The sequence below is a fragment of the Phascolarctos cinereus genome, unplaced genomic scaffold (genome assembly GCF_003287225.1).
Source record: "Phascolarctos cinereus isolate Bilbo 61053 unplaced genomic scaffold, phaCin_HiC Scaffold_4;HRSCAF=312, whole genome shotgun sequence".
NCBI classification, from domain to species: Eukaryota; Metazoa; Chordata; class Mammalia; order Diprotodontia; family Phascolarctidae; genus Phascolarctos; species Phascolarctos cinereus.
Window position 1 is genome coordinate 710622748 of NW_027555847.1, and position 22874 is coordinate 710645621.

The following is a 22874-nucleotide window of genomic DNA, read 5'->3' on the forward strand; positions in this document are numbered from 1 at the left end:
AATCTGAAGCCAAATTCAATCCTGGGTTCCAATCTTAACTTTACCACTTACTAGCTGGATTTCCATCCAAAGTGATACAGCAAAAGGAGCCCTACCTCTGAAGTCAGAGGCCCTGAGGTCAGATCTCACCTCTGATGTTTACTACCCATGTGATCCTGGTCAAATCACTTTGCCATGGGCCTTGGCTTTCTCATTTGTAAATTAAGAAAGTGACTAAAGGCCTCTGAGCTCTTTTCTGGTTCTAGATTTTAAATCTTCTGACTTCCCTGGGGCTCAATCTCCCCAACTCAAAAGGAAGGAATTGGACTGGATGACCAAGGAGGGCCCTTCTAGCCCTGAATCCATGATCCTGTGACCTTAGGATCTAGTCCAAAGCCATCATCATACAGAATAAGAAACTGAGGCCCAGAGTGGTGAGGTAACTTTGAGTGTAAGCTCCCTGAGGGCAGGGACTGTCTTCAGCCTCTTTTTTATATCCCCAGCACCTAGTACAGGACATGACACATAGTAGGTGTTTAATAAATGTTTATTGAATTATTGTGTATTGCAATTATTTGTAGATTTATTGACATTATTTATAAATGGTTATTGAATTATTAAATTGCCCGAGGTCACACAACATGTTCACCTGCCTCCCAAGTCAGGGTCCCTTCTGTTCCCATTCACCAGCTTCCAAAGGTGTTGAGGTCTCTTCAAGGAATGAGGTAGGGAGAAGATTTTTCTAGGACTCTTTAAAGTTTGTGATATATTCTACAGCCTTCTTTCTTACTGGAGCCTCCCAGGCATCATTATCATTATCATTTGACCAAGATGGAGACTGAGGCCCCCGAGAATAAGCAATTTTCCTTAGGTCTCATCACTGATCACTTGCCTGAGATAGGATTTGAACCCAGGTCCCTCCAAAGCCCTGTCCAGGATACTTTTTCATAACACTCTGCTGTCTTTAAGTAAGAGGAATAGTAATGTATAGAAGTGTGGGCTTCGGTTTGCCACAAGCATAGAGAAAGGAAACTGTCACCTAAATGGATTTTCTTCATTAGGTCTAATGGTTTTTTAAACTAATTGCAAAGTCAATACAAAATTAATTTGGGGTTGATAAGCAATCATGATTTATTAGTAAAAAGTAGACAATTTTCTTGTTCTCCCTGGCTGTAATGTGGTCTCGATGATCCCGGAGGGCCTTTCCAGTTTCAACGTTCTGTGATGGTGATTAGGAGTCAGAACACCTTGGTTGGATTCCCAGCTCTGCTAACTAATCATGTAACCTTGAGCAGGTCACTTCTCTTTAGGCTTCTATTTCCTTATCCATAAAATGAAAAGATTGGGTTAGAGAGTTTCTGTATTTTCTTCCAATTTCAGTCATCTCTGAGTCTTTCAAACTATAACCATTCCAATATTCAGTAATACATGTGGCCCCTGCCATGATGAAGATAGCGACCCATCTGCACCTGCCCATCCTGTGAGACTTATCCATGTCCTCTTGTTCATCTAAAAGAAGGGATACGCTCTTTTGGTCTCTTGACTTTGTGCAGTTATCAGTACACAAAATATGACCCTCCATATGGGAGTAAATTTGTGACAACCAGCTTTTGAGTCCAGGGCAAGAGCAAGAGAGCAGTATGTCACTGATTTCTTCCTTTGATACTTACTAGCTGTGTAACTTTAGGAAAGTCACATCCCTGGGCCTCAGTTTCCTCATCTGTAAAATGGGGCGTTGGGCTACATGGTTGCTGAAGTCCTTTCCCATTTTGAATCTATGATCTGTCACTTCTTGGTGGATTATTCCCAATAGTTTCCCTTCCTGTTTGTCAAAAGTTTTCAGCTTTTTCTCTAACCAGTCTGAGTCCCAAGTTGAGATTTTTAAGCAGCCAAAGGAGGGGAAGAAAAGGAAGCTGGGTTATTTTGAGGAGATGTGAGGCAGGGAGTAAGTCACTGAGTCAGCAGGGGTGTGAGCAATGGTTATTTGAGGCAATGTGGGGGCTGTGCATTAGCTGTCAGGCTCAAACCCTGCAGGTGAATGGTTAATATGCTCAGCAGAGCTGTGCATCTCATTTTAAGAAACACAGATAAGTTGGAAGGCATCCAGAAGAGGGCGCTAAGGACAATCATGGGACAGGAAGATAACACCTATCAGGGAACTGGAAAGTGGGGGTGGCAGAGAGGTGGGGAGGAGGGGGAAAAGAAGTGCAGAGAGTTGAGTCAATGAGTGAAGTGGGAGAGGTGTCACAAAGTGGAATGGGCTGCTTCAGGAGCTGGGGGACTCCCCATCCCTGCAGTTCTTCAAGCAAATTGGCCATTTGTCCTAAATATTACAGAGGGGATTCTCAATAACGCATAGGTTGCAGATGACTTCTCAGTGGTTCTGTGACCTCCTCATTGCAGGAAAAGACCCTGCAGGACCAGATACCCAGGCTCTGGATGCAGGAAGCAGAGCCAGCCCACAGCTAAATTGGGGGCTTGACAAAGTTACTTTTCATGCTCTCTCACAATCCCTGCAGCACCTTCAACCCTCTCTCAGTGTTTACCCCAAAACTCTCTTCACCCAGACCCCTAACACTACTACAGGTGCCCCCTCCACTGTGGGACCCCACCGTGACTCTTGAGAGATAGGTCCTAAGGTTCTCATCTATTCCTTTCCCCTCCCCCCACCAGCACAGGTGTGCCCACCACCATCATCCCAGATCCTGTCATTCTGTGATCTGTTCTCTACACTTCAAACTAATCTAAGAAATCAGTCTACAACAGAGCTCCGGCCTTGGAGTCAAGAGGACCTGAGTTCAAATCCAGCTTCAGACACTTGACACTCACTAGCTGTGTGACCCTGGGCAAGTCACTTAACCCCAACTGCCTTACAAAAATAAAATCCATCTACACTGCCATGACAAAGGGTGCCCCTGGACTATTATGCTACCCCAACCAGGAAATATATCCATGGTCAACAGGGGTATTCTAGAAGCAAAGCCTTAACCCAAAGGAGGATTCTTATTTGTTAGAGTGTTGAAGAATGGATTAGATTAAGTAGTCTAGATTGGACTAGGAGATTGTATGGCATAGTGGTAAAAGTCTTGGGTTTGGAGTTAAAAGACCTGGTTCTGCAACTTACCACCAGTGTGACCTTGGGCAAGTCAATGGACTTCAGTTTCCTTATTTGTAAACAAATTAGGTGGTTGAACTTGATGGGTTTGATGAATTAATGAAGGTTGGTCCTTACCAGCTCTAAAATCCTGTCCTCCTAAATACTAAGTCCCTATCAACCACCGGAGATTCTACGGCTCTGATGGAATAATTCAATTCAACAAACATTCCTCAAACATTTAAAATGCGCCAGGCACTGTGTCAAGTGCTAGGGAGACAAAAACAAAAATAGAACAAATCTCGCCCTCAGGAGCTTACATTCTGCTTTCTAAATTTGAGGCAGTGTTTAAGCTGGGGGTGGGGGGTGAGGGAGGATGGTGCCTTTAACATAGGCTAAGCTGCCTACACATAGGCCAGTGCTAGGGATAAAATCATTGGGTCACTCCCTAGGAGAGAGTGACCAAATATATTCCTCATCATGGCCCTGAATAGGATCCCATCCCTGGAAGCATTTAAAACACTCAGTCAAATCCCATAGTGAGCTTTGTAGAGCCTTCTCTCTGAGAATGTCCTCATTCTTTCTTTGGCCCCTTCTTCATTCAAGGCTAGAAGAAAACTCATCATCCCCCAAAGGGGGTGTATTCATGGGCAGGCAATGTCTGTGACTTGGACAGATCTGAGTTCGAGTCCTGGTTTTGCCATCAAATGACCTTGGGCCAGGCACATGGCCTCATTGGGCCTCACTTTCCCCACCTCGTAAAGATGATCTCCAAGTCCCCTTTCATGTTGACATTCTTAAGATAATTACCAGCTCATGTTCAGCATGACAAGTTTCTTTAATCCACTATATTAGCTCATAGGCCACAGAGAGGTGAGACAAGATAAAAAGCCTGACAGTGAATGCCCTGAATTCATGGAGCTTAATTCCATCCCCTTGGGACCTATCTCAAAATGTCTTTCACTTCTCTCTTCAAATTTAGCCACCAGCTAACAGTGATTCAACAACCTTGGTGGAAATGTGGTAGCCAGATATATTCTTGCCCTGGCTTTAGACAGTTTGAAAGTTTCCCAGTTGAGCCAAAGCCAAAAGGAGGTGCCTGTCTCTGTGGACACTGGGGGGGGCGGTCCTGAGGTGACACTCAGAGCATGCCTGTCTCCCTCTCATTCACAGAGGACCTTTCATTCACAGAGGACATCTTAGTGATACTCCTATGACTCATGAAGGAGGAGTGGGCAGTTGTGTCCTCACTCAAGGCATTAACCAGCCTGGAGAAGATAGTCACCTTGAACTTCTTGAAATCCTGGCCCATGAAGACGTACAGAATGGGGTTCATGCAGCTGTTGGAGATGGCAAGGGCTGTGGCCAAGGGTAGCCCCAGACTGAACACAGAAGCTGGCACGGCGGTGTGGTGGAGCTCCAGCAAGTACAGGGTATGGTAAGGACACCAGCAGAGGAAAAAGGTGATGATGATGGTCACGATGATTTTAAATGGCTTCTTGGATTTGGCCAACCTGTTGCGCTTCAGCTTGCAGACAATGATGAGATAGCACACTGTGATGATGCACACCGGGAGAATGAATCCACACAGGAATCGGGTGACGGTCACCATCACATGCCTCACGTAGGCAACCGAGTCCTGGGCCAAATGGAAATGGTAAGGGTGGGAGACATTGGCCAACAGGCTGAAGTTGTTGAAGCAGACAATTTTGCCCTGGTGCACAGTGGTGTCCCGGAAAACCAAGAACGGGGAGCCCAAGAAGAAGGCTAGGGTCCAGATGGCTGCACATGCAATGGAAGCTAGCCGGACGCTCCGATGGTTCTGGGACCACACCGGGAAGACAACAGAGATGCAGCGGTCAAAGCTGATGGTGGTAAGTAGGAAGACGCTGGTGTACATGTTGTAGACCACTACAAAGTGGCTGATCTTGCACATGACCTTCCCAAAAACCCAGTGGTAGTCCATGGCAGCATTGACGATGTGAATTGGGAGGAAGACATTGAATAAAAAGTCTGCCACAGCTAGGTTGAGAAACCAGACAGTGTTTACAGTTTTTTTCATCTTGAAGGCGGTGATCACAATGACCAGACCATTCCCCAAGAGTCCCAGAAAGCAGACTAAGCTGTAGACCACCACCAGGAAGATCCTGGCCACCCCATCATCATTGGGGCTTGACTCTTCCGGTGCTATGACAAACCCATCGCCTTCATAGTCGTAGTAGCCGTCAGTGAAGTTGTAATCATCGGTGGCCATTTTCTGTCAATAAAAGACATAATTTAATCATCCATCCATTCATCCAGAAAATATGCCTTAAGCACCTACCTCAAACTCCCTTGCCCACTCTAATCTGCACACTGCTTGAATTCCATCAAGGCCAGAGCAGAGTGTGTGCCTTTTCCCATAACCTTCTCAATGATTCTACCTTTCCCCTATCTGGCAAGTATTTGTAAATATGGAAGAATGTTAATTATCAGGAATGAGGCACTGGGGAAAGCATTCAAAAAGGATAATATGGAATCTCACTGGAGACTCATCCAAGATTCAGGACTATGGTCTTTGCCAAACAAAGCCTGTCCACTTTGTCCCATTGGTGAGTTCCTCCTGGTGCCTCCATTTTGTGGAGGGGCCAAGGCTGGCTTGCCTTCATTCTCCTTCAGGCCCCTGTTCCTAACTTCCTCTGGATGGAAAAAAAAAACATGCCCCTCAGTAGGTACCCACATCTCCCATTCCCCCTGCTTTTCAGCTCCCTTATTAGAATGTAAATTTCTTGAGGGAAGAGGCTGTCTGCATTTTATTTGTATTTTACTTATTTATAGTGCCTCCTTGCAAATACATTCCAGTAAACTGATAGGGGATGGAATATAAATGTGTAGGTCACTTGAGTCAATCATTCAATTACCCCATTCCCACTTAAAGTACATAACAAGATGCTGTGCTGTAATACCTTCTTTGGGGAAGAACAAAAAATCAGTCAGAAATGTGATCAAAGCCTAGACATCCCTATTTGATCAATTAATCAATCACAGGATTTAGACCAAGTTCAAAAAATCCTTGGTCAATTTAGAAGTCCTTGAACAACAGCAGATAAAAGGCAATATTGCTACACATGAACTGTATTGGCGTTAGCTGACAAAACTTGGTCATGCTCTTTGGGTCTACCAACACAACAAGCAAGTTCAGAACCTGGGAATTCAAGGTTCTGGAAGCTTTCTGGCTGAGCCCCTGAGAAGGAGTAGATTGGGTTGGGAAGGAGAAGAGACCCAGCCCTGACCTCAACCTCAGCCTCAGTCACAATACTCTTCTCTCTTCCATGGCCAGAGGAGGAAAATGTAACTTCAAAGGGTCTGTGGGACTTTGGGTTTCCCACTGGCATTTTAGCATGTTCCCAGAACACCTGGAGTCATTGTCTTCACTGAGAGCCCAAGAACAAACTAAGCATCCTGAAGAAAGGAAGCTTTGAGACTCTACAAGGATCTCATCAGAAAATCTAGACCATGCTTAAGGGGAAATGCATTATCCTTATGCCACATATTCTGTCTAAATTCGAGTCCACTTTCTCCTAGACTCTGTATGTACTTGTGGGAGAGTAAGTCACAGACTTTGCGAATGGGGGGGGGGTGGCGCGCTATTTTGTTCCAACTATTCTTATGCCAGATTAGTAAATACCCCTAACAGCTAATTAATTCTGTCTGACTAATTGATTTAGAATGATGATCATGGAGGGGAACACACCAGTGGGGGCTCATAAAGCACTAGAAAAGACATTCCTCCAACTCCTCGGGGCTACCCTTACATCTTGAGGGGAAATAAAGAAGCAACGCTCTGGGGACCTAGTCTACCATTGAGAATGAAGGTTAGGATGGTAGCTCCAGAGCAGGAGGCCACTAAACCACATATAAAGATCCCTGCAAGGCTGCATATTGACTTAGAAAACCACATGTCAACATTAACTATATTCTATTACATTTTTATTTATTTTGTTAAGAATTTCCCAATTACATTTTAATCTTCTTCTGGAAATGTGACCCATGCTCCAGAGCATATACTACATATCTATTGGTGTAGATATTGTCTCCTCCATTAAAATATAAACTCCCTGAAGGCAAGGATTGGTTTTGTTTTTTCTTCGTTTCTCCAGCACTTAGCATGGTGTCTAGCACATGGTAAGGACTTTATGCATACTTTTTGATCGGTTGCTTGAGAAATCTCCATTTATATTGAGGACATACACTGGACTATCGTCCCACAGTCCTTTCCTTTGGGTATTACAGTGTAGAAGACTTGGAAAAATCTACTCTAGAACCCCACCTATCATTTCTTTCCCTTGACTCTCAGACATTTTCTAACTTCTTCATGGGATAATGGAAAAGTATGGGATTTGTGTCAGAGGACTTGCATTCTGATCCCCAATCTGCTCATTACAATATGATGAAGGACAAATCATATGCCCTTTGTGAGCCTCAGTTTTCACATCTTAAAAATGAGGTGGTTGGACCTCTAAATGTCTCTTCTTGCTTTAAATCTATAAAATATTGGTAGGGATCTATACAGCGTCCCTTCTTCTAGGGTTCAGTCATATGTTTAGAGCTAAGAGATACCTTCAATTGAAACACTTGAGGCCCAGCAAGTGACTTGTCCAAGGTCATACATGTGGCTGAGCCAAGATTCAAATCTAGAACTCAAGGTTAGGGCTTCTGGTCTCACAGTTGTGTTGCAAAGATTATAGAATTACTGGCTTAGAGTTGGAAAGATGTCAGAGGCAAGTCAATCCAACTTCTTTTTTATCTTACAAATGGGGAAACTGAGGCTTTAGAAGGCCCATTGACTTGCCCAGTCATAGAATCATAATCTTAGAACCAGAAGGATCATACAGATCACCTAATTTCATGGTTCTTAAACTTTTTGGTCTTAGGACCCCTTTGCACTCTTAAAAATTAGTTTAGGTGAGTTATATCCATCAAGATAAAATAAAAATATTGTTTAGTCATTTTAGTTGTGTCTGATTCTCCATGTCCCCCCATTTGGGATTCTCTTGGCAAAGATACTGGGGTGGTTTGCCATTTCCTTCTCCAGCTCATTTTACAGATAAGGAAACTGAGGCAAACAGGGTTAGGTGACTTGGCCAGGGTCACACATCTAATAAGTGTCTAAGGCCAGATTTGAACTCAGGTCTTCCAGACTCCAGGCCCAGCACTCTATCCACTGCACCACCCAGCTGTCCCAATTAGAAATTAAAGCATCTTAGTATTACTATGAAAATAGTTTTGACCTTGCAGAACCCCTGAAAGGGTCTCAGAGACCCCCAGGGATCCCCAGACCACACTCTGAGAACTGTTGATTTAATCCAACCCCTTCATTTTACAAATTGCCCTCTCTAGGGTTCCTATTTAGATTCCTACTCTATAAAACAAGGATGATAATGTGCATGGTACCCTTTCCTGCCAACAAGTCTCCTGGAGTGTGTTGGGCAAAGTCCATAGTCCCAAATCTCAGACGTTCTGGTTGTGGAGGTATTAAAAGGGCTGATACATGAGATCGCTTTGTCAACTTTAAATCATCATACGCACATCATGAGATGAGTGGGTTGGATGGACAACCTCTGAGGTCCCTCCCAATTCTAAATCTTAGAGCAAGAATGGGTGATGGGGGTCTTTATCAGCAAACTGCAAGGGCAGGAGAGCAAGGATTTTCATTATTTTCATTACCAACAATTACACCGAGTATTACCTTTGAGGTTCAAAGTATAAGGGTAAGTCTTAATGTGGAATCTGGAACAGAGGAAGCCCAAAGTCTGAGACTCTGAAATAGCTCTCGCTGCCTCGTCCCAGGGTCATCCCCATCTCCGATTTCTGTCAGGCAGGGCAATTGTTCTGCAAAATCAAATTAGGTACTTTTTTTAAAACTCAGGAGATAGTAGCTTTTTTCAACGTAAGAGAAAGGCTCCAAATGACATATTAGAAGGGGCTACTAATGGAAACGTGGTTATAAACAACTTGAGACTCAGCCATGATCTGTATCCTGGAGCCAGCTCTATCCAGCAGAGAGCTGATTGTTAAATTTTCAGCACCAGCATTTACGCCTCAGAAATTGGTATATGCTAAAAATCAAGGCTTAATTTAGTGTTTTGTTGATTGGCTTGACTTAAGAAAGTGATGGAGAAAATAATTAAACTTAAAAGTGTGTTCTGTGCACCTGTTTCTTTTTTTCCAGGGAGCCAGTTATTAAACATTTGCCAGCACACCTCTGCTTAGAACTGCCCTGATCCATTCCTTCCTAATCATTGGATCATCTTACTTCCCAAAATTTAGCTGGATATTTCTACTAAATATAGAGGGAGCCTGGTGAAGCAGAGGGGACCTGGGAAGCAGGAAGACTTGGGTTGGAACCCTACCTCAGATACTTATGGACCTTGTGTCCCTGGGTTAGTCATTTAACCTCTTAGTGCCCCAGGCAGCTCTCAGAGACTCTAATTTGTAAATAAGTAATTGATCTGTGTCAGAGAAGGGAATCTCCACATCAGGATTCCAGGATTTCTTCCTGCTGATGAAATCACAAATCTGGTTTAAAAAAAGAAAATGAGAAAAAAAAACATTGGCTAGGGCAGCTAGGTGGCGCAGTGGATAGAGCACCAGCCCTGGATTCAGGAGGACCTGAGTTCAAATGCGGCCTCAGACACATAACACTTACTAGATGTGTGACTCTGGGCAGGTCACTTAACCCCATTGCCCAGCCAAAAACAAAAAAACAAAAACAAAAATAAATAAACAAGTGAATAAAGAAAGAAAGAAAGAAAAAAAACATTGGCTGAAAACATTGTTTCCAGGAACCATTACCTCTCTTGGAGAATACATATAAATGGAAACAAATATGCCAGAATGGCTGAGATTGCAGTAAAGTCAGAGGACCTGGGTTCTAATCGTGGCTCTTACTATTACTATGTAAATTTTATCTATTAGGTTTTTTACTGTATTAGTAATGAAAACATCTTAGCATTATTAGGATAACAGTTTTGACCTTATGGACTCCCTAAAAGGGTCTCAGGGTGTCCCAGTGACCCCTCGGTCCCCCTGCTCTATATAACTAAGATTGTCCATTTCATAGGAGGTGCCAAGTTCCATTGGTCAAGGGAGTTGTCTCATCTATAAGTTTTCTATACCAATTAAATCAAAGGCCTATCCCTCTCTATCCGTCAGGCATTCAAGGTACTTGTGGACAATTAAGTACTAGGGAATTGTCTGGGACACCTAGAAGTTAAGTGACTTGACCAGGGTCATCAGCTAGCTGGTGTTAGAAGTAGGATTTGAACTGGGGTCTGGATTCCAAGACCCTATACCATGCTGTCAGCTCTCATGCTGCAAACTCTCTTTCTTGGTCACTGCTTCCCTCAGATCATAAGTAGGCAAAGGAGATTGATAGAAGCCAAGGTTTAGTGATCTAAGAGAAGAAATCATCAGCTCTCAGGGCTAGAAGGGACCTTGGGTCTAGTCCAGTCCTCCACTCTTTTTTTCTAACGGACAAAAAAATGAGGACCAGAGAAGGAACATGAGGTCACAGAGCAGAGGCGGGACTGGAAAACAGGCAGCCTGGTTCTGTGGCTGTGTATTTCCCTGGCACCAGGGCACAGCAGACATGACCAGCTGGCCTTGCTCTCTGGAGAACAGTGCTCCAGGCTTCTAGGAAAAGGTGTGAGTCACCCAAATGTACACTCTGCCGCCAAAGCTGTCCAAACTGTCACATCTGGGTTGCCAGAGCAACACATTAGTCTGGTGCAGGACCTTTATCCCTGTTCACTGGGCAGAGAAGAGGCAGTCGTTTAATGAGGACCAATCCTTTTGTGCCCTTGAGGAGAGGAGAGAGCCTTGTCTGGTTTGAGAAACGTGAAAGGGGATCCTTAGTAAGAGTCACTCACAGAGGGCTGTCAGCCCCGCCCCCCCCCAGTCCCTCCATGTGTTCCGGGCTGTATCAGTTGTGTATTGAGGTCGGCATTGAGATTCTGGTCTAGACTGTGCCAACGCTTGGAGACGGCTTCCCGGGTTGGAGAAAAAGAACTTGAGTGCTTCTCTTGGTTTTATACTGGCTCCCTGCGTCTCCTTGAGCAAGTCACTTCCTTTCCCTAAGTGTTCATTTCCTGATCTGTCAAATGACGGACTTGGGCTACATATTTTCAAAGACCTTCCTAGTTTCTAGATTTAAAGCTGGGAAGGACCTTAGAGGTCAGCAAGTCCAACCCCCTGTTTTTACAAGTGGGGGGAACTGAGGCCCGGGGCAGAAAGTGACTTGGGAATCATAGGATCATGGCAAAGAAGACTGAGAAGAAGACAGACAGACAGATAGACAGATATAATAGATGGACATAGAGCGATAGATATGGAAATAGATATCATATATATTCATGAGTTAGGTCTTACGGCTAGGATTAGAATCAAGCCTCCCCAAGGCATGACTCCATTCACTGTTTTCCAAGGAATGGTGACACGGCAGGTTCTCACTACTCAAACGAAAATGAAGGCAGGACCCCAGATGAAGCAGACCTGAATCCAGCCATAGAATAGGCTAGAAAAGTCAAGGCTCTGCTCTTTCCCTGGATCCTTTCCGAAAATGTCTGGGCTGTCTCAATACACAAGGCGAGCCAGCATCCTGCTTATGTCAGAGGTGTAACTAGTGTGGAGAGGATGTTGTTTGCCCCTCCCCAGCATCTCTCCTCTCTGAAGTGGCTTCTAGCCTAACATTGGTCATCCAGGAACACAAACCTCGTAGGAACATCAGCCTGGATCTGAAAGGTACCTCAGAGGCCACCCAGTGAGAAGGAAGGAAATGAGCATTTAGTAAGCACCTGCTATGTGCCAGGCATTGTGCTAGACGCTTTACAAATATTATCTCGTTGTATCCTCACAACAACCCCGGGGAAATGGAGCGGAGCCGGTGTTACAATTATCCCCATTTTACAGATGAGGGAAAGAGAGGATAACCCAGCTAGCAAGCATCTGAGGCTGGACTTGGGGTCTTCCTGATGCAAGGTCATAAGCATCAGAAGTAGGATTTCTTCTGAGGTGCTCTGACCTCTCCATCATACCATATTACCTACACACTCAGGGTCTCACTGCCATGGCATCCCTTCCTTTCCTCTCAATCGCTAAGATAGACCTGCAGATAGGCCACCCACTTTTCTGAGATGACTCCACTTGTGAAAATGTCTTCTGTCCTCACCCCCAAATGAACTTGCACCAGGCATGATTACTGCTAATTGTAGCTTTGAGTCAGAGCAAAGTCATGAAAATCAGAGACAGAGGTCAAAAGAAGAAGTCAGAGGACCCAGGTTCAAATCTGCCTCTGACACTCATTACCAGTGTGACTTTCAGCAAGTGACTTGATCTTCCTTGGTCTCAGTTCCTCCATCTGTCAAATGAGGCAATTGGACTCCGAGATTCATCCCAGATCTAAAACCGTGATCCTGTGACCCCATCATCTTCCTCCATGTCCTTCCCCAGGCCCCATTCTTAAGGAGACGAAGGTTCTGAAGAGGCCTGTATTTATTGTTTAGCTAGCAGAGGAAACCAGCTGATGAAGCCCATGCTGAGTGCAGGAAGAGCAGTTCAAGAAAGCTGCTGAAAGGGAAGAATTAAGGAATGTCTCACCAACCAGTACTCCCGCCGTGGATGAGCTGGAAGGGACTCAGAGGCATCTGGGGTTACTTTGGGTCGCATTTATTTTTGGTGGAATGAGCAGCATGTGGTCCTTCTCTAGGCTAACAAGCACATTCATGCCTTTCCTAGGGAGTCTGGGTCCCTCATCTCATGGAGAGTTCTGCACTAAGTCCTGCTCCACCAAAATTCAGTTCAACTCAATTCTACCTATGACCTCCATGTCCCTGAGAATGTCAAGCTGAAAAAAAAAAGTCATCCTTCCTCATCTCGCTTACATTCTGTTGGGTCTGGCAGGGATTGGGGGACAGGAAGACAGACTGTAAAGAAAAATATGACATGATGTGGACTGTGATGGGGGGAAAGGAGAGCATCCATCTCAGTATATACTGAGCTTGTATTCACCTGATAGGATCACAGATCTATAGCTGGAAAGGACCTCAAAGATCGCCTAGTCCAAGACCTCCATTTTACCAAGGAGGAAACTGAGGTCCAGGGAGAGGAAGGTACTTGCTCAAGGGCACTCCAGGTAAGTATTAGAGGTTGAATTTGAACCCAGGCAAAGGTACTGGAATGGTTTGCCATGTCCTTCTGCAGTGGGTTCCCATTTTACAGATGAGGAACTGGGGCAAATAGGGGTTAAATGACTTATCCAGGGCCACATAGCTAGTAAGTGTCCGAGGCTAGATTTGAGCTCAGACCTTCCTGACTCCAGAATCAATGTTCTATTTACTGAGCAACCTAACTGCCCTACTACTTAATTGGTACCTATTAAGTACTTACTTATTGATTCATTCATTGACTGAAAGACACAGAAAAAATAGGAAATTTTGAAGAGAGAGAAATTACTTTTACCTGGGGGGGACAGATCAGCAAACACAACATGGAGGAAGAAGCATCTGAGCTCAGCCTTGAAGGAAGAGGATTCTGAAAGATACTGATGAGAAGCAGCTATGCCCCAACCTGGAGAAATACACAGAGGTGGGAGATGGGGTATCAAATCCAGGGAACAGCTAAACGGTCCTTTTTGTTTAGAATGTAGAGTCCATGAAGGAGAGTAATAGAAATAAGACTGGAAAGGCATCAGACTGTTAAGAGCCTTCAATTTCAAGCATCTGTATTTTATCCAAGGGGAAAATGGGAGCCAGTGAAGACTTTGGAGCAAAAGAGTGAGGATTGTTTCTTAGGAAGATGATTCTGGCAACAGTGTGAAGGGGGTTTAGAAATGAAAGATTGGCAGCAGGGAGACCTTAGCAGGCTATTACAATCATCCAGGTAAAAGCTGATGGTGGTCTGCATTAATGTGTGAATAAAGAAGGGGGTGGAGGTGAGGGGGAATATTGTAGAGAGAGAGAACTGACCGGACTTAGCAAGTAACTGGATGTGGGAAGAGAGAGTCCAAGATGATTCGGAAGTTTTGATTCTAGGTGACTTGGAAGATGGTGATTAACATAGGATCATGGCTATCTAGTCTGACCCCTCTTTTCTACATATGAGGAAACTGAGGTTCAGAGGGATTACGTAATGTACCCAGGATTAAACAAGTAGTTAGTCCCAGAGGTAAGATTTGAACACAGGTTTTCTCAATATCTAATTTAGTGTTCTATCTGCTACACAGCACTGCCTCTCTAGGCAGGGGGAACACAAATGTGTTCACTTACACAAGATCTAAGTGTGATCTACCTTAGGAGGCCACCAAATGATGGGAAGGACCCTGGACCACAAGCCAGAAGACTTGAGTCCCAATCCCTGTTCTGTTATAAATTTGTAAGCTTAGACACGTTATCTAGCCTCCCTTTTGTCATCTGACAAATGGGTACAATAATCCCTATCCTGCCTGTGTCACAGGGTTAGTGTGAGGGTTAAATTGTTCAAAGTCATCAGATCCTTATGCCTTAGAGTTGGAAGAGAAGATCGTGGATAAGGACTTTAGAGGTTACCTAGTAATGGGATTGGGCAGCTAGGTGACTCTGTCGATACAGTGTCGGTCCTGGAGTCAAGAAGACTCATCTTCCTGAGTTCAAATCCAGCCTCAGACACTTACTAGCTATGTGACCTTGGGCAAATCACTTAACCCTGTTTGCCTCAGTTTCCTCATCTGTAAAATGACCTGTAAAATGGTCACAAAGAGTCAGATGTGACTGAAAAAATTGACAACAACAACAGTTATAGGATTATAGGTTGGATCTGGAAGGGACCTCAGAGGTTAACTGATCCAATCTCTTCATTTCACAGGCCCAAAGAAGTCAAGGGGCTTGCCTAGGGTCACACAGCTCTAGATACCTGAGCCTAGAACTCAGGGGGAACCTTAGAACCTAGGACTAGAATTCCTCATCAGGATTTCTCACTCCTAGCATATTTCCACCACACTTTTGCTTCTCTTAAACTGGATAGAAAACAATCTCTGAGATTTCGACCAGCCCAAGAATTTTGGGTCCATAAGCCTAGTCCCAACGACAAGTAAAGCTTTCACTAGAGTATAGCAACTCAAGACCATGGTCCCCAGACCCTAAGCTCTAGAAGTGAGTGCCTACAGCAGCTAGGAGAAGAGAAGAGGACTGTGGCTAGACTACAGAATCCAATATAAGACCAGTATCCCTTTTCTTTCTGTTCTCTTGGGTTGCTCAGTGCCCTCCGGGACATCTCCTCTCTATAACACCCCCTCCCCTCAATGACTGCTCTTCCTAATGTCTGAGCCATCAGTGCCTAGGATTTAGAGCCAGAAGGGACCTGAAAGATCTCCTTCCACACTGTCAGGCAAACTGTTCTTGATGTCTTCTAAAACCAGATTTCACCCAATAAAAATCCTGAAGGGGAAATGAGGAGAAGAGGGATCCCCCCATAGAACATCAAGCCAAATTGACTGAAATGAAACTGAATAGAATAAAGGTAAATAGTGAGATGAAATATAATAGGAACTATAACAGGAATAGGGGCTGCACATGTGATTTCATTCATATATAGAGTTTCCAGATGAGGAAATGCCATCTATCAATGCAAGTCAGCTCCTTCTTTACAACTTATGGTCTTAGAGAGAGGCAACTTGGTGTAGCACAGTGACTGAAGAATGAACCTTCATGCCAGAAGATGAAATATAATTAAGATGAATGTAAAGTTCTATACTTAGGTTCAAAAAATCAATTGCATAAGAACCAGATAGAGGAAGTAGGGCTGGAGAGCGGTTGATCTGAACCGAGTGGTCTGCCAGCTCAACAGGAATGAATAATGCAATATGGCAGTCCAGACAGCCAGTTCAATCTTAGGCTCCATTAAGAGAAGGGTATCTTCCAAGAATGAGAATGGGGAGCAGACATTTAGGACTGGAGGGACCTCAGAGGTCCTTTCATTTTCCCCATAAGGAAACTAAAGTCCACAGAGATTAAATGACTTCCCAAGATCCCACAGTAATAAGCATCGAATGGTGTTTGAAGCCAGGTCTTCTACCTCCAGAGCCAGTGTCCTTTATGACATCTTGTCCACCCTCCCAGAGGTGACAGTGATTGTTTCTGGGCCCCACTATTTAGGAAAGCTATTAATCAAGTAGAGAGTATTCCTAGCAGAGGAATAAGGATCACAGAGTCACAGAATTTGAGTGTGGAAGGGACCTTAGTGACCATCTAATCCAGCCCATACACAAACGGGGTCCCTCTATAACATACCTGGCAAGTGATCATCCGGTCTGTGCCTGAAGCCTCCAAGGAAGGAGGACTCACTGCCTTCCAAGGCATCTCATTCCTCTTTGGGACAGCTCGATCATCAGGAAGTGCTTCCTGACATCCAGCCTTGAGTTGTCTCTCTGAGACTTCCCTCCACTGTTCCTGTTTCTGCCCCCTGGGGCCAAGCAGAAAAAGACTAATCCTTCCTGCACACAACATCTTGAAGACAGCCATTGTGTCCCCTCCCATACATTCTCTTCTTTGACTAAACATGGCTGTTTAATGAACCTCAAGGTCATGGCAAATGAAGATTGGCTGAAGGAACTGAGAAGGGTTAGCGTAGAGAAGCCTGGGGGAGGAGAGGGGTGTGTGGCCCAGAGCGTAATGTTGTTTAATCATGTAGTCATTTCAACTGTGACCCAGTTTGGGGGTTTTCTTGGCAGAGACACCAGAGTAGTTTGCCATTTCCTTCTCAAGCTCATTTTACAGATGAGGAAACTGAGGTAAACAGGGTGAAGTGACTTGCCCAGGGTCACATAGCTAGCAAGTGTCTGAGGCCAGATTTGAACTCAGGAAGGGGGAGTCTTCCCGACTCCATGCCCACAACTCTACGCAATATGGCACCCCATGCCCAGCTGCCCAGACTGTGATAGCTATCTTCATGTATTTGAAAGGCTGTCCCACTGAAGATGGATTCGACTTTTTATTATTGACCTCTAGGGAGATTTGGGCTGGATGTAAGAAACAAATTTTTCAACTACCAGGTTTATCTAAGCCTGGAATTGGATGCCTCTGGAGAGAATCTATCTGCCTTCCCCAGAGGTCTGGGAAAGTCTAGACGGCCATTTGCTAGGCAAGTTATAGAGAGGATTCCTAATTCGGTTCTTCCCTCACATTCTGTTCCTTTCTAATACAGAACAATGCTCTGTGATGTTTGGATTCAGTTGAAGGGCCGCACCTGAGGACCTAGAGGGCCGCACGTGGCCTCAAGGCCACAGGTTCCCCACCCCGGCCCTAAGCCTTGCCACTCACCAGGAGCAACACTGACAACAAGAGGAAAGCAGAGGCCTAGCCAGGACCTTTGCCCTCCAAAACCGGTGATGGCATCCATAAAGTCAAGGAGAAGACCACGCCCTCTTTCTTCCCATTAATGTTACTGGCTGACTTGGTTGTCACTCAGCACCAAGCCCACCCATGAGAGCCCTGACTGTTCTTTATGCCATCCCTGGTTGCCAGGCCACGCTGAGCCAGGCAATGAGAGGGGATCCAAGAAGGCTGAGGGATGCTGGGACTGTCCTCCTCCTCCTCCTCAGCCCCTTCCTTGATTCTATACAAGAAGGCGGTCCCAGGCTGCTGGACGAAAAACCTGGGGTCCAGCTCTGGGTCCAGGAGAACTTCAGTGGACACTCCCCAGTCCTCTGAAAGTTCCTTTCATGACTTAAGTCACTGGACGAGAGAATTGGAGAGGAAGGACTTCCACCTGGGAGGAGCAGGAGAACAATGTCCTGAGGGGGTCACGGTCCTAATTAACCCACTGACAAGCCCAACCTGCCAGAAAGGATTTTGCCGTGAAAGAGAAGCCTGTCAGATGCGTCACATCAAAGTCCCCCCGTGGGCAGCTGTTTTCACTAACATGTACTGGCCACTGGCCTCCAGATAGATTTAGCTCGTCGGTTTGTGAGAATGTTTTCTCTCTGCTCCCACACCCACTCCCATGGAAACTTACCCAGATCTTCTGGACAAGGGGCCAAAGAAGTGCTGGCTGCCTCGGAAAGTCACCACCTCCACCACCAACACCCTGGCCTCCCCCACCAACTCTGCCTGGGTTTGCCGAGGGCCAAGGCCTAGCACGGTGCCTCCCCTGAAGAAAGCTTTGGGTAAACACTCCTTGAACTGTTGAGAGGTTGTATCACACCTGGGATGTAATGCGAAATCCTAGTTGGTCAAAGGCTAATGGTGCCTTAAGCAAGGATGGTGCTAAATACACGGGGCCCAATCCCACAATCCCATCACCTCCCATTCTTCATTCACTTTTGTAAGTCTTCTTCTTTTGCTCATTTTAAATGACTTTGGGAGAGGTCATGCCATTAGCTGTTAATATGAAGGCACCATGAAAGGTGTTATAGTCTAGTAGATGGAAAACTGTCCTTGCAGTGAGGAAAACGTGTGTTCAAATCCCACCTCTGACATATATTAATCAATAAGAGCTAACTGAGGGTTCATCACCAACTAACACTTTAGTTAACAGTTTACACTTTACTAAGGATTGTTGCTATTCAGACGTTTCAGTCTTGCCTACCTCATGACCCCATTTGAGGTTTTCTTGACAAAGACACTGGAGTGATTTGCCATTTCCTTCTCCAGCTCATTCTACAAATGAGGAAACTGAGACAAACAGGGTTAAGTGACTTGCCCAGGGTCGCAAAGCTAGTAAGCGTCTGAGGCTAGATACGAACTCAGGTCTTTCTGACTACTGGCCTACCATTCTATCCACATGCCACCTCACTGTCCCTATTACTAAGGATTAGTTAGGAGCTAACCCTTAATCTGACATGAGTGGAGCCCTAACCCTGATCACAGACTGAGGCATAATTTCAGTCATAGACCTAAAACCAGCCAGAGTCTGAGTCCTAATATTGGATTCAAGTCTTAATCCTGACTACAGGCAAAGCCCTAAGACCCGAGTTCAAATTATGATTCTGAAAGATGTGACTCTGAACAGGTCATTTACCCCCTCAACCAGGTTCTAAAACTGTACTTGGCCAAGAAGGTGCCAACCTACAGTAATAGAGGGAGTTTCTAATAACAATAATAATGATAACATCTATATAGCACCTACTATATGCCAAGTGCATTATAAATATTATCTCGTTTTATCTTTATGACAACCTTGGGAGGTAGGTGTTATTATTATTTCCATTTTACAGTTGAGGAAACTGAGGCAAACAGAAGTTAAGTAACTTGCCCAAGATCACAAGCCGGTAAGTCTCTGAGGCTGGATTTGAACTCAGGTCTTCCACAGGGCCAACAAGCTGCCTCTGTACCTGAAATCAAAGGCTCATACCCTGTTCCAGTCAAAGACTGATTCCCAGACCCAGCCACAGGCTGGGCCCCGACCCTGGTCACAAGCTATTCGCCCGGATCCTTACCAGAGACTGATCCCTAATTGACCCTAGTCACAGATTGAGGCCTAACCTGGTCACACACTGAGCTCTGATCCCAAACATAGACTGAGCCCTGCTCCATGCCACAGTCTGACCCTCAAACCCCCCTCTGGCTCCTCGAAAACACAAGCTACCAGCTGTAAGAGGTTTTACTTAATCCGCAAGAGAGCTTGCATTAACACAAATCATTGCCCACTCTGGGAGAAGCAAGTCAAAGCATATTGTCCAGGGGCCACTCACATCTTCCTTATCTCGTCTAAACATACTTCTATCCACTCTTCAATCAAGCTCATATATGGAGAGAGTAGTGTGCATTCAACAGATGTGCAACCCACACAGATACACAAATACTCCCCCAGAGTGGAGGGGGTTTTTAAACAATTCAGTTCAATAAGTCTCCTCGAGTACCATCACCTGTGTTTATATTGCTCTGGATTTTGAAGTGACAGTAATCTCCTTAACTAAGCTTTCAGCCTGCTAGTAATAACAAAAAAAAAAAGTCTATGGAGACTCAGCGTTAGTCAAGTGTTTACACTCTTTGGGATAGTTTATTGAGAAGTGTGGGGCCTGGCACAGAGAACCACAGGGTCTCCTTGACCATCTGAGCCACACTGGACCTGAGCAGGAATTCTGGCTACAGTATCCCTGGCTGGTGGTTCCCCAGCCTCCAGAAGAGGGGAGTCCACTCCCTTTCAAGGCGACCCATGCCACATGGAGCAGCTCTCATTGTTAGGAAATTTGGGTGGTTATTTTTCCTGATATTGAGCTTAAATCTGCATCTTTACCATTAAATCTACTTTTTTAGCTACTGATTCCAGATCTGCCCTCCAAGGCCAAGCTAAACAAAGCAGGCCCTCTAGTCTAATCCGGGCCAGGGGAATCCCTGCCACAGACTGACAGCCAAGCGTCTTTGCTTGAAGATCTCTAGGGACTGGAAGGCCACTACCTCCTAAAAGGTACACAGCTCAATCAAAGGCGTGGAGGTGGGAAATAGGAATGTCATGTTTGAGGAACAGCAAAAAGGCTGAAAAGTGGAGTGTGTGAAGACTGTATAGCTGGAAGGGAAGACTGGTACCAGGTCATGAACGTCTTTGAATACCAAACAGAAGAGTCTGCATAAATTACTCTGTTTTATTTTTACCTCTGCCCTGTGCCTTGCACAGTGCCTGGAACAAAACAGGCACTTAATGAATGCTTAGTGATTGATTTTACAGAGGAGTGAAACTGAGGCCCCTGGAAGTTAAGTGACTTGCCCAAGGTCTCCTAGGTAAGTGTCAGACTGGGATTTGAACTCAGGTACTCTGACCTACTCCATGGCTTATCCCACTGTGCCAGAACTTTCAAGTAAAATCATTCCATTTTAAGGCTGGAAGAAACCTCAAGAGGTCACGTGGTTTGGGCTTCCGCCTCCAGGAAGGTAAAGCACTACTGATTCCATTATGTAATTGGAGCAACTGAGTGCTAGTGAGGACGGCATAGTAAAACAGAAAGAATACAGAAGCTTTGGTGTCAGGGGACCTGGGTTTAAATCCCATTTCTGACACTTACCTAGGAGACCTTGGGCAAGTCACTTAACTTCCTGTGGCCTCAGTTTCCTCATCTGTGAAATAGAGGGGCTGGACTGGATGGTTTCTCTGGTTCCTTCCAGCTCTTATAATAGTGATAGCTGACACTTATTATCTCATTGAGTCCTTCACATTCGATCCGGGAGGTAGGTGCTATGATGATCCCCATTTTACAGATAAGGAAACTGAGGCAGACAGCGGTTGAGTGGTCCAAGGTCACTACAAGTTGAAGGCTGACTCTGGTGCTCTCTGTACTACTCCACCTAGCCGTCTCTAGATCCCTGACACTTTGAAATAGCTACTAAGTGGTAGAAATGGGAAATCTCCTGCTTTCCTGGGTCTCTTGGGGCTGTCTCTTAATCCAGCCAACAGAGTAGGAATTGCCACACATCCTTCCTCACTCGGAGGAACACCTTAAAGGCTGTTGTACAGCCAGGGGTTCCTCCTACGCGCCTTATTTTGGCTAAACTTACTTGTTACCGACTCAGGTTCTGAGCAGGGGAAAGGAGCTGGGCTGAGCTCTGTTGGGTCTTCCACTAGATGGAAGGGCTGGTTGTGTTTCTGGAAATCCACTTGATACATTAAGGCAAATCTTAATTGGATGGAGGAGACCCACAGAGAAGTTCTGGGGAGGCAAAGTTCCTACCTGTGGGCAAGTCATCACTCTCTGCCTCTTTTTTCAAGTCCAGTGCCTTCTTTCTGTTCATCATTTCTTTTTATCCTGCATATGACTTTTTGTTGTTGTTCAGTTGTGGCTAAATTTGAGGTTTTCTTGACAAAGACACTGGAGTGGTTTGCCATTTCCTTCGCCAGCTCATTTTACAGATGAGGAAACTGAGGCAAATAGGGTTAAGTGAGATTTGAGCTGCCTTTGTCTATGACTAGCTTTGTATATATCTGTATATGTCTCTATATATTTGTATATATTTCTTTGATGCTGCCTCCCCCATTTAATTTCCAGCTTCTTGAGGGCAGGGACTGTCTCTTGCCTCTTTTTATATCCCCAGCACATAGTACAGTGCCTGGCACATAGTAGGCACTTAATAGATGTTTTCTGATTGACTGACTGATTTCAGGATGCAGTCTCCTAGGAGGTCAAGTGGGGAAGTGGAAATGTGGCTTCTTTGCACTCTGCTGAATCCCCACTCCAGATCTCCACTACTTCCCACACTCATGAAGCGCTCCCCCAAAACTCAAACTCTGCTGCAGCATTTCTTCATAACTAACTAGTTCCTTACAGAGGCGTCTGGAATCCATGTGTGATGTAAGAATATGGTGAAAGAATATTTCTAGAGTTGGTTGCCTCATCTGTAAAATGAAGTCATTTGATTAAAAGATCTCTAGTCGAACCCTCTGGAACCCCTTTCCAACTCATTCTGACTCTATGATCTATTTCTTATCTTTCTAACATCCGGGCAGTTAGGTGGTGCCATATTGCACAGAATGCTGGGCTGGGTTCTTCATGTGTTCAAATCTGACCTAAGATACTTCCTAGCTATGTGACCCTGGGCAAGTCACTTCACCCTGTTTGCCTCAGTTTCCTCATCTGTAAAATGGGCTGGAGAAGGAAATGGCAAACCACTCCAGTATCTCTGCCCAGAAAACCCCAAATGGGGTCACAGAGAGTTGGACATGACTGATACAACTGAATAACAACAAACATCTGGGTTAATTGGGGCAACAGGGAGGGAAGGGAGGAGAAAGTAGTGGCATCTGGCAGTGTAGAACAATGGAAAGGGAGATAGCAGAAGCCCTGGGTTCAAATCCCATCTCT

At 45.1% G+C, this 22874-nt stretch overlaps 1 protein-coding gene across 12 annotated transcripts in view; it reads right to left on the reverse strand.

Annotated features, from left to right (window-relative positions):
- Positions 1 to 508: 508 nt before the first annotated feature.
- CMKLR1 (chemerin chemokine-like receptor 1) overlaps positions 509 to 22874 on the reverse strand; it is a 59894-nt gene continuing 37528 nt past the window's right edge. For 4 of the 12 annotated variants that reach the window (XM_021007955.2, XM_021007949.2, XM_021007958.2 and 1 more), the window contains exons 2-3: positions 8802 to 8944; positions 509 to 5330 (exon numbers count right to left, since the gene is read on the reverse strand). In XM_021007955.2, the coding sequence (XP_020863614.1) occupies positions 4215 to 5327 (1113 nt within the window). In that variant the 5' untranslated portion in view covers positions 5328 to 5330; positions 8802 to 8944 and the 3' untranslated portion in view covers positions 509 to 4214. Of the gene's footprint in view, positions 5331 to 8801; positions 8945 to 12418; positions 12680 to 13570; positions 13679 to 16374; positions 16547 to 18097; positions 18287 to 22874 lie in introns of those variants that run through there. The other 8 variants (XM_021007947.2, XM_021007959.2, XM_078154376.1 and 5 more) reach the window with 7 other exon arrangements.